At 54.0% G+C, this 11845-nt stretch overlaps 1 protein-coding gene across 4 annotated transcripts in view; it reads right to left on the reverse strand.

The window, feature by feature from the left end:
• The window catches only part of ZNF638 (zinc finger protein 638), a 95147-nt gene extending 93354 nt beyond the window's left edge, over positions 1-1793 (reverse strand). For all 4 annotated transcript variants that reach the window (XM_034771933.1, XM_034771934.1, XM_034771932.1 and 1 more), the window contains exon 1: positions 1672-1793. In XM_034771933.1, coding sequence (XP_034627824.1) covers positions 1672-1778 — 107 coding nt within the window. In that variant the 5' untranslated portion in view covers positions 1779-1793. The remainder of the gene's footprint in view (positions 1-1671) is intronic.
• Between the last annotated feature and the right edge of the window lie 10052 nt (positions 1794-11845).

Below are 11845 nucleotides of genomic sequence, written 5' to 3' on the forward strand. Positions count from 1 at the left end.
GGGGGTTGAAAATAAAAATCACAGTTAAAAGAGTCAGTTTGGGTAAAAAGGGCCATCTTAAATCATCATAAAAAATCTCCTCAAAATCCTTCGCTCAGCTCCCCCTAGACAGGTGCACAGTGTGACCGAGGATTATGGGAAGACCCCAATCTTTATGGGGGCCTGGATACCTGTGGCTATCCCTGATTAGGGTGCCAGCCAGCCTGAGTCCACTGGGCAGACAAGGGGATCACAGGACACAAGCACTTTCCTCGGTATAACCCCTCCCAGAGGTAAGTGGGGTTTGGTAAAGAGGTTCCACTGCTGTTCATCTTGTCCCACGAGCCCCACAAAGAGGTGGAAGGGTTCATGTGACTCTCCCCAAGGGGAAGAGCTTGATTTACCCCACATATAACATCTCCTCTGTACCTCAGTCTTCCCCTAGGGGGCCCCCTGGCACAGCTGAGGCTGTGGGTCCCCCTAGCACTAGCCGGCTCAGGAGGGAAGTCCCAGCTGTTCACACAGCCAGGGGTTCCCCAGCTTGATTGATGTGCGTGGCCATGGGCTCTCATGCAGCCCTCGAGGGAAGCCAATTGAGGTGCTCCTTTAGCTGAGGGGTACAGTTCAGCAGTGGGGTGCGGCAGGTCCCCAGTTCTGTCCCCAGAGGAGGCTGGCGTGTTTCTGAGTGCCCGGGGGTGGGGGGAGGAATGAATGGCAGCTAGTTAGCTTCCAAGACCCTCGGCCCCATGACAGCATTGCAGGGGACTGTGACCTACCCAGAAACAAGAGCACTGAGTGGCTGCTTGTGTCCCCTGCTAACCCTCTGGCGCTGCGGGCACTGCCCAGCTGGTGCCCCCCATGGCTGGGGTGGGGGTGACGCAGAGGCTTGGGGAAACTGGCCCAGGGTGGGGAAGGGGAGTGATTCTGCAGCAATTGGCCACGGGGTGTGAGTGTGTGGGGGGGTGTGATTTGAACCTGGGCTCCCTGCAGGGCAGCCACTTCCAGGTGTCTGGAGCAGTATAGCTGTGGGCAGTGGGCTGCTCTTCCCAGCATCCTCCTCCTCCAAGCCCCTGGGGAGTCCCCAAGGGGCTGATCCTCCATCGCTGAGCGGCTGGCAGCAGGGATTTCCTAGGAGTGCATCACAGCTGAGTGGGAAGGGAGCCGGGAACAGCGCGGAGCCACCACTCCTCTACATAACACCCTGGCCCTCTGTGGGGCTGATCTCGGGGCGTGCACAGCTTCGGCGGGAAAAGCCACTGCCTGTCCCCTTGGCTGCCGAGCTCCTGCCCCTCACAACCGGAGGAGTCTCCTGTGAGTGGCACCCACTGGCACTTCCTGACCAAACCCCAGTGCGGATGGTTTGGCTCAAAGGCTGTACCCCCCGCCCCAGCCCTTGGGGGACAGAGATGGGTCCCCAGGATGGTCTCTGAGCTTGGGGCCATGGGGCTGGGCTGAGGGCTGATGTCCAGAGATAACCAGCCCTTTGCTCCAGCACACAGAGAAGAAGGTGCCCTGGGGAGGAACAGATTCAGGTGGGTAGATACTGCAGCAGTGGGTGCTATAGGAAATAGAGGAGTAGCTGCAGAGACAGGGTCCCCGCCCGTTACTGGTTTTGGGGCTCTCAGTGGGCCCCTTTTCCCTGCGTGGGGGGGGGATCAGCTCCTCTCCCGGGCAGGAGGGAGCAGCACTTACCGTCTGAGAGGGTCCAAGGGCAGCTGGGTGGGGAGCTCCACGCCCTTTGCCCTCTTGTCTTTGCTGACGACTCCCTGGCTGGCCACCGCTCTGTCCCCGGGCTGCATTTTCCCAGCCGAGAGGTGGCTCTAGTGGGTCGCCCGGCGCATCCCCAGGGCGCTCCCTGGCGATCAGCTGAGGGGACAGCCCCCCCGTTAATTCCCCTTTGCCCTCCGGCAGCCCCCAAACATCAATCCATCAGTGACAGCAAAGAATCTGAAAGCCACCACTGGCTCGCTCCCTCGGGGGATTGGAGACGGACGTGTCCAATGGGGACCCCCCTCCGGAAATGTCCTCTGCCTCGGGCGAAGGGAAGGACTCTGGAGGGATCCCTGTAGCCCTGACCGGCCAGGAGACTTTACAGACGTGGCTCCTCTCCCTCTCTGGGCTGTAGCACCTGGAGTCCAAGCAGCCCGGCTGCCCTTGGCAGTGCCCAGTCTCAATCTCTGATCCCACAAGCTGGAAACACGAGGCTGCTTCCCCAGTAGAGCACCCTTCCTTTCGTCCCCCGCCTTGGCAGGCAAGGGACGTTTCAGCTCGGCAGCCCTTCCCTGCAGCTCCTCCGGACAAGGGGCTCTCTGTTCTCCGAGAGTCTTGCTTCAGGGTCCTCTTAAGCCGCCCAGGAGCAGCTGCCTGTCAATCCGGTCAGGCTGGCTGCCCAGAGAGGGGCTCTGGGCTCCCTGGGAAAGGCTGATTCAGGGTGTGACAGGTGATCATGCTCAGATAAGGTTTTATTTTTTTAAGCTGCCTTGAGCCAAGAACTTGCCCTCCCCAGAGAAGCAAAGGAGCTGATCCTCTCCTCGCTGGCTGTCTCCTACCCCCAGTGTCCCTGCACCTGTCCCTAGCTAATCTCTCAGTGCAGCCTGTTTGCATCCTGCTTGGTCCATGACCTTCTTCAGCGTCAGAGCCCATGTACTGTACTGCAAACAGGTAACGGGGAGTCTCCTTTAGAACAGGAGAGCTTTTTGCCGCTTGGTCTTTGTTCCAGCGCCCAATGGGTGCAATATGAACAGTTACAGAGATGACGGATACACTGGATGGATCCCCCGTGCAATTCACAGCATCTGTTTGCAGCATAGTGACAACCCTGCCATCCCACAATGCAGCCCGTGGCTCTGGTTAGGGTGCTGGGTGAACGACAAACTCCTCAAAGATCCCTTGGCTGCATGTTGCTGGAAAGACTCCCACGCAAAGTGCAGGAATGTCCATAAATTACTGCCCCTCCACTGCATTGCCGCCTCGGAGCCAGTTTTGCTTAACACGCCACTGCAGCTTTCCTCCCCCAGGGGACAACAGCTGCAGGGAGATGGGACGTCCTGACCCCTGTTGGAGGTTTCTGTTCCTAGACTCCTCCGCGTGGCGTTGGTTTTCTACGGGAGCCCTGGAAGAGAGAGGTTAGAACAAGACTGGGGAAGCAGTGTAACCAGGGCATAGTGCTGCCACCCCCCATCTGACCCTCCTCGTCCCCTCTCAAGCGCTCCCCGCACCAGGAGAATGACCACCCCGGCCCATGAGCCCCTACACCCCCCCCTCCCTGGAGCCTCAGGCCTTGAGGGAGCCCCCCACATCCCCTCCCAGGAGCCCTCACTCTGCTCCTTACTTCACCCTCCCTGCTGGGGAGCCCCTCACCCTCCAGTGACAGGTCTGTCCCACTTCCTGGCTGGTCCTTGGCACTGAGAGGAGTGGCAGGTGGCACACAGAGCAGGACCCGGGCACTGTCTGCAGCGCGCTCCCAGGTCTGACACATGCGGCCGCTCAGGTTTGGCCCAACCGCCGTTCCATCATGACAGGAAGGGGCAATTGGGCCAAATCTGAGTGAGTGGCCCCCATTAAAAGTGGTTGGACCATGGCCTGGTGGCCCCCTGGCTCTGTGACCTATGACCAGCACTCCTGCCACCATTAAGGCAAACTAGGCGGTTGCCTAGGGCGCCAAGATTTGGGGGCGCCAAAAAGCGGTGCCAATTTTTTTTTACAGCGTTCCTACGCCCCCTCCCCGAGTGTGCCGTTGCTGCTCCACTTCTCCCGCCTCCCAGGCTTGCAGCGCCAATCAGCTGTTTGGCACCGCAAGCCTGGGAGGGGAGGAGAATTAGAGCGGGGACGGTGTGCTCAGGGAGGGGGCGGAGCAGAGGTGAGCTGGGGTGGGGAGCTGCCGCACGGCTCCCCGGGGGGGCAGCTGCCGTGGGGGGAGGGGGGTGGGGAGCTGCCGCGGGGCTGGGGGGGGGCGCAAGGTGGAAGTTTTGCCTAGGGCACGAAACTTCCTTGCACCAGCCCTGCTCATGAGCAAGACTGACTGACAGCCCCCTGAATAACTAGGGGAAGAAAATGCATAATTGATCTGATCGTCATCAAAGTAGCTGCTCTAGATCAGTGTTTCTCAACGACCGGTCCGTGGACCGGCACTGGTCCCTGAGATCTCCCCGACACAGTTTAGGAAGGCAGCAAACCAGTCCCTGGTATCAAAAAGGTTGAGAAACACTGCACTACGTACACAGAGGGGTGTGTATGTAGACACCAGACAGATACTTTCCATATTTGGAGCTAAATTTGAGATAGTATCTGTGACGCTGGCAGGCCAGGTGCCAGCTCATGCCAAGATCCCCATGGCTTAACTGGACACTGACGGATACATGGCTGGAATCTGTCTGGCTCATTAGTTGGTTAATATTGATAACCGGTCCTGGAGGCGGGAGCCCTGGCTGGAGGGACCCTGGGCTGAGGCGCGGCCCGGGAGCCCAGCTGCTTACCCTGACCCTGCCAGTGCCAGACCAGCTGGAGGCGAGGGGGGAGCGGGTGGAGTCAGCACTAGTGGGGGGGAGCCCAGGGCTGGGGCGGCAGGGGGTGCAGGTGGGGTGGGGTGGAGAGCCCAGCACTGAGGCAGCAGGGGGAAGAGAGAACCCAGGGCTGGGGCAGCAGGGGGTGTTGGGGGGCGGGGAAGAGCCCAGGGCTGGGGTGGCGGGGGGGGGGGGGGGGGGGGGGGGGGGGAGAGGATGAGAGCCCAGGGCTGGGGCGGGCAGCCAAAATTTTTTTTGCTTGGGGCAACAAAAAACCTAGAGCCAGCCCTGGAAGAGCTGCTCGTCTACACCCCTCCCGAAAGAGGAGACCCATTGATACCAGGCGGGTTCTGGCTGGATCTTACAAATGGAAACTCCCCACGTCTGGATTGAGAAACCATCAAAAAAAGGGAGTAAAGACTTGTATTGGTGTTCTGCTCTCTTCCTTGTGAAGGTGAGTCCTGCAAGTGGACTCCTCCCAGTGGCTGGGTTTGCAGCTCAGTGCACATGACAGGAGGCAGACAAAGCCCCAAACCAAAAGAACTAGGAACTACGCTGCTTGGACTCTGGGGGGCAAGCTACTTCTAGGCATAAGCAAGAGATCCCCAGCTGCTTAGCCTGAGTTAGCCGTAAAGGATAACTAAGAGCTTGCTGATTATAGAAACCTTTCTTACCTTTTGAAACCTAAGACTATAACTCATTCATATGTCTGTTTCCTTGCTTAAACCTTGTAAATCTCTAATTTCCTTTTCCTATTTAATAGATCTTATCATTTACTATACAATTGGCTACACGCATTACCTTTGGTGAGATCTAAAGCACAGGTAACCTGGGGTAAGTGACTGGTCCGTTGGGATTAAGAGTAACCCGAACATTGTTTGATTCTTGGTGTAAGGGGCCATCTATTACAGAGGTCTGCTGACTTGGGTGGCACGTTGACTGTCTGTGACTCTGTGTTAATGCCTAAGGAGTTTGCACTTGGTTGGTGAAATCTAAATGTAGAACTCACAGCCAGTTTGCGGGTTGTGCCCTGGGTTTTAACAGTCCGTCCTGAGGGTGGTACTCACACTCTTGCGTCAGCGTTGGGAGTTTCACAGTATCCCCATGGAAGAGCCAGCAAGAGGGAGTGAAGTGGGGGAAACTCAGTGAGGTACCTTTCCTGGACAGTGACTCCGGGGGAAGGAATCATGGTACCTCCCCCAGTCCTGTTGATCTCCGTGCAATACTGTGGCCAAAATCCTGACCTGTATAAACAGGGTAGTAGGAGCAGGGAAGTGATATGTCCTTGGCTTGTGGCACTGGGGAGACAGACTGGAATACTGCGTCCAATTCTGGGGTCCACATTTTAAGAAGCTACAATGGGGAGATATCCATCTCTATGTTCACCCCTATCTCTGGCAGCTGCTAACTCACAGAGAGCAATTCTAGTGGACAGAGCACAGCGCTGGAAGCCAGGACTCGTGGCTTCTATTCTCAACTGTGCCTCTGACTTGCTAGGCGACATTTATTATTATTTATATTACCAGAGCTCCTAGAAGTCCTAGTCACGGCCCAGGCTCCAGATGCAGCAGGTGCTGGACAAACCAGAACAAAAAGACAGCCCCTGCCTCCAAGAGCTAACAATCTAAATGTAAGACAAGAGACAACGGCTAGAGACAGACTGACCAACCGATGGAGGAGCACAAGGAAACGAGTCAGTGACAGTCAGCATGAAAGGTAGCGGTCTCAACATACTTTAGTTCACTTACCCTGTCTGCAATCGATCATGACTTTGGGAAGGCCTTTGAGATCTACAACTCAATCAGTGCAACGCATCATCAATTAGCATAATACAGAAGGCACCAAATTGCCCTGAGGGGCATAACTCCATTTCACTCCTATTAGACACATCAGGAGGGACACAAGGGTTACCCACGTCGGCTCACCAAAGCTGTAGGTCTGACTGCCTCACAGCCCCAGCCTTTCACCTTCTGTTGGAGTTTGTGTCTCTGCAAAGCAGATATCCCCCATCTCCCCTGGGTGCGAGTGGAGATTTTCACCTGGCAAACGTTTACCCCGTTAGTACAGTGTACAGGATGGCCAGGCAGGAAATAGGTCCTCTTGTTTAGCATACAACTGCCTGACAGTAATGAGGTTGGTGCACTGCGTGCCCCTACTGAAGGACCGGCCCTTTTCTGAGTATGTGTCAGCTGCCATCCCATGGGGGCACTTTCCATGATCTCTTTCTTTAACCCCTAATTTAACTGAATGTTTTTGCTTTTATGGGGCATAAAAGATTAAACGATTTCCCCAAGGGGCAGAGAGGAGGGTATGAAAGCTCCTTCCCTCTGATCAGAATAAAGGATACATCTTCCCATCAGGCCAGTAAACCATACCCGCTCCATAGAGAGGCAGCAAGATGTCTCCTGTATATCATATGTCTGGAGTGGAGTGTCTAAGCAGCCCCTTGGGACAGAGCACATGGTTTTCTCTTGGTATTGGCCATCACCCGGCATACTGGTAGCAATCAGGAAACTTATAAGAATAAAACACTTATAATAATACAGTAACTCCTCACTTAACGTTGTAGTTCTGTTCCTGAGAAATGCAACTTTAAGTGAAACGATGTGAAGCGAATCCAATTTCCCCATAAGAATGAATGTAAAGGGGGGGTTAGGTTCCAGGGAAATTTTTTTTTGCCATACAGAACAGTACTCTAGTTGGGAGGTGCCCCTGCCTTACCCCACACAGGCACAGCCCACTGGCACTAGAGACAAGGAGGCGGAAGGTGCTGTAGGCTACCATGGGCGCCAACTTTCCCCAGCGCCGGTGGGTGCTCGCACCCCCATGCCTCTGGCCCTGCCCCAACTCCACCCTTTCCCCGCCCCTATTGGACCCCTTCTCCAAATCCCCGCCCCAGCCGCGCCTCTTCCCCGAACGCGCCGTGTTCCCCCTCCTCCCAGCTGCATGAAACAGCTGTTTTGTGGCGCAAGTGCTGGGAGCTAGGGGGAAAAAGTGGGCACACAGCGCGCTCAGGGGAGGAGGCGGAGCGGAGGTGAGCTGGGCGGGGGGGCGGAGAGCTGCTGGTGCACCAGCCCCGGAGCACCCACGGAGTCGGCGCCTATGGGAGAAACATGTTGCGCAGCAGCAGCTTCCCCTACTCTGCAAGCACCAGGGGCGGGGGGCTCAACCCTCGGCCCGCCCACTCCACCCCTTCCCCCAAGCCCCCGCCCTTAACCTGCCTCTTCTTCCCCCCTCCTCCCCCTTTACTCTGCACGCCGTGTCCTCACTCCTCCCCCCGCCTGCAGCAATCCGCTGGCTTGCGGTGTTCAGGAGGCAGGGGAGGGAGGGGGAGCCTGCGCACCGAGTCCTCGCTCCTCCCCCCTCCCTCCGGCCTCCAGCTGATTGCCAGGGGCAGGAGGAGGAAGGGAAGGCGCTGATCCACGGGGTCTGCCAGCGGGCGGGAGGTGCTGTGTGTGTGGGGGGGCATAGGGGAGCTGATGGGGGGCTGCCAGCAGTGGACAAAGCAGGCAAAGGACGTTATAGCGAAGCATTGCACAACTTTAAATGGAGCATGTTCTGTAATTGAGCAGGGGCGTAACAGCGAAACCACATTAAGTGAGAGGACATTAAGTGCGGAGTTACTGTAATCAGCTCCAAGTTCAAACAATGCTCTCTGGGGGGTGGAGTCTGTGTTGGCTCTAATTAAACTACTAGGCTTTGGAGAAAGCTGAGTGCCAGGAACTGTCCTTTCAGTGGCTGTTGCTTGAGGAGCAGGATTCTGCTGTGCTAGGTGCTGTACAAACACAGAACTAAAAGAGGGTTGAGCTGGCAATCTAAGTGTAGGACAAGAGACAACAGGAGACAGACAGACTGAGGAGCACGCAGAAACAATGAAATGAACCAGGTCAGCAAGATGGACAGGGCTCTCAGCACACCAACAGCCTAATCATTGTCACGTTTTTGTAGGCACACAGAAAGTTAAGTATTAATAACTAACTATGATTACTTAGCACTTCCCTGGTGCTTTGAGTTTTGCAAGCACCAATTGCACGCTGCCCACAAGCCCCTGGGAACTGACTCTCGGAGCTGCGGAGCACCTCCTGGGACGTGCAGGGGCTGAACTAGGGAAGGGCAGGTAAATAAAATACCAACATTTCTAGTTAAAGGAAAAAAGCACCCTGGGAAATACCGCCTTCTCCAGGTTCACTGAAGCCAAAGGGTGCTTCTGGAGCGACCTCCATTGCTGGCGTTGCCTGATTTTTGAGCACTTAGACTGACCTTAACATTATGTTCATGCTAGTCCTTTACCCTTCATTTCCTGGGTATTTTTTTAAAAGAAAGATGAAGGGTATATTATAATTAAGCAGCACTTTTGTGTTGGGGGATATTCAATTCAATCTCTCCTCTGACCAGATAAGGTAAATAGATAACCACTTCTTTTACATAATACACAATTAGCCAGTGGAACTCCTTACCACAAGATATAATTAAGGTCAAGAGTTCAGTAAGGTTCAAAACAGGATTTGGGGCATATATGTGGAGAATAAGGATGTCCAGTTACATTACAGGAGGTTAAAATAGTGTTGCCCTTGACCTGAGCAGTTAGCCAAATATTGGCAGCCTTATCGGGTTGTTTGTGTTAGGGTGAGAAATTGGTACAAATCAGGTAGTCCTTTGGTGCAAGCCTGTTTGGTTACACAGCATGTACCCAAAGTCGTGGTTTCCTGAATACAGTAGGAACAACCAACCGCAGGCAGTTCCCTAGCTCACAATTTCCAAGCCTGCCTTTCCCAGCCAGTCCTGTGTCCCAGAGCTCTGTCTCAGTTCCCTCTCATAGCAACACTCATCACTGCTTTTCTTTCAGTCTTCTAGCTTTCTCTGCGTTTCCTGATTGGCTTCTCCTGGCTCCTTGCTCAGGTCTTGCAATGGGCCCCAGTGCCTTGGGCGGTGACTTCCTATTGTTTACAGTGATCACTACATAAAGGAGCTTATTTGTATCTTCCATTTAGCTAGAAGGAGAGGTGTCTAAAATGCCCATCAGCTTGATGGTGATCATTAACACCTTGCAGCATAATATTATGTGTAAGAGACCTCTACCATTCTGCTTCAGACTTCAGAGCATGTCACTCACTAGCCCCCAATCCTGCCAATACTCGTGCACACAGTTAACTTTACACTACTCATGTATGTAAAATTAAGCATGCTCATACAGGGTTGCAGGAGCTGAGCCGTAGACCATAAACTTATCAGAGCTCCTGCACCTTGGCTTGTCATTTACAACAGGAGAAAGTGGATATAAAATGCCACCCTTGCAGGTGTGGGCTGGATCCTGCAGGGGCTGGTGTGGGAAGTGAGGGCTGGGTGTTCCCTGGGGCCAGTGTATCCATGGGTGGGTGGTTGGTTGGAGGAGGGATCCTTGGTGCTGGGAGGTGATCCCAGAGGCTGGTGTGGTGGCCGGGGGCCACTTGGGGCTAATGTAGGAAGTCAGTGCCCAACTAGGTCTGGTGCTCTCTGGGGCGAGTGTCTATGGGGACTGGGGGCTACCCTCAGCCTGGTGTGGGGCTTGGGACCCATGAGTAATCCCTAAGCCTGGAATGGGGATGGGGAGGGTTAATGCACATCAAGGCTAGGGGTTCACTAGGCCTTGAGCAGGGGTTAGGGGCCCCTGGAGGTTGGGTGCTCCCTAGGCCAGGGGCTGGGAGGCCCATGTGCAATCAGTGTTCCCTAGAGCTGGAGAAGAGACTGGGGGTGTTTATGGGGTTTGGGTGCTTGTGATGCTCCCCAGGGGTACCAAGTACCTCACCACCACCTGCCCTTAGTGTGAAGCAGTCTCATTTGTGTCTGCTGCTCCCTGAAACCACCAGCCTCTGGCACCACAAGAACTGCCTTCCAGGCCTCCCTCTCTCTACAGATAGCAACAGGCAGTCAGGGAGCGTTCTCTGCTGCATCCAGCCCCCTTCTCCACTGGACACTCCCAGAACTACCAGGCCTGCTGTTCCCAAAGGGACCGTGCCCACCAGCTTGTAAAATTTAGCTTAGGACCAGCACTTTGCTTAACACCATGGCACTGAACTAGTTCTAGAGTGAAAACAAGAAGTTTATTATCAAAGAACAGAGATTCTAGTGACAGCAACACACACAGTGTCTTTGTCCTTTGTTCACACATATTTGTTGGCAGTGACAGTGAGTAAGAATAGTGGAAACAAATGGTAAAATGTAAATAAAATCATAACCTAGTTTCCAAAGCCTAAACCTAACAAACAACTCAATACATCTGCCCAAAGAAATCTGTTAGTCTTTAAGGTGCCACCGGACTCCTCGTAGTTTTTGTGGATACAGACTAACCCCGCTACCATTCTGATACTTGACGCCTAACTAACAAGTTACTCTCATGTCTAACAAGTTTCGGAGTGGTAGTCCTGTTAGTCTGTATCGGCAAAAAGAACGAGGAGTCCGGTGACACCTTAAAGACTAACAGATTTCTTTGGGCAGATGTATTGAGTTGTATTTTCTCATGTCTAAACAAGTTTCCTCTCACCCGAAGTTCTCTCCAACATTTTCAACCAGACCCCTTTTTCATAAAGCAAAAGTGCTTTCCTTTGTCTTGCTCAGTGACAGGAGCTCATGTGTCCCCTTTCTCCTCCCAAATGTACTTAAGCAAACCTTTGATCTGCACCTCTAGATATAAGGTTTTTTCCTCTCCTGCTGATAACTGACCACTTTAACTGATTAGTCTTGTTAGAGTTGGTATTGCAACACCCATTTTCTCATGTTCTCTGTGTATATATATCTTCCTACTGTAATTTCCACCGCATGCATCCGATGAAGTGGGTTTTAGCCCACAAAAGCTTATGCCCAAATCAATTTGTTAGTCTCTAAAGTGCTACAAGTACTCCTCTAGATAAGGTTCTCCTCCCCCTCCCCCTGTGTTTCTCTTCCTATTAGATCCTTTCTGCATTTTTTTCTCACAATCCTTACCAGGAGGAAGGAAAATAATTGTTCTTCTTAACCTCCGAAGATCAGACAAGAAGCAATGGGCTTGAATTGCAGCAAGGGCAGTTTAGGTTGGACAGTAGGAAAAACTTCCTGTCAGGGTGGTTAAGCACTGGAATAAATTGCTCAGGAAGGTTGTCAAATCTTAATCATTGGAATTTTTAAGAGCAGGTTAGACAAACCCCTGTCATGGATGGTCTGGATAATACTTGGTGCAGGGAACTGGACTAGAGACCTCTCGAGGTCCTTTCCTGTCCTGTGAGACCCCCCCTGGGCCCCGCTCCCCGCCCCCATCCCCCCCAGGCCCAGGGGGATGGGGGTTGGGAGCCAGGTCCAGGGGGGGAATGGGGGCCAGGAGCGGGGCCCGGGGGGGGGGGGGGGGGGCCGGG

Source organism: Trachemys scripta, chromosome 5, assembly GCF_013100865.1.
Source record: "Trachemys scripta elegans isolate TJP31775 chromosome 5, CAS_Tse_1.0, whole genome shotgun sequence".
NCBI classification, from domain to species: domain Eukaryota; kingdom Metazoa; phylum Chordata; order Testudines; family Emydidae; genus Trachemys; species Trachemys scripta.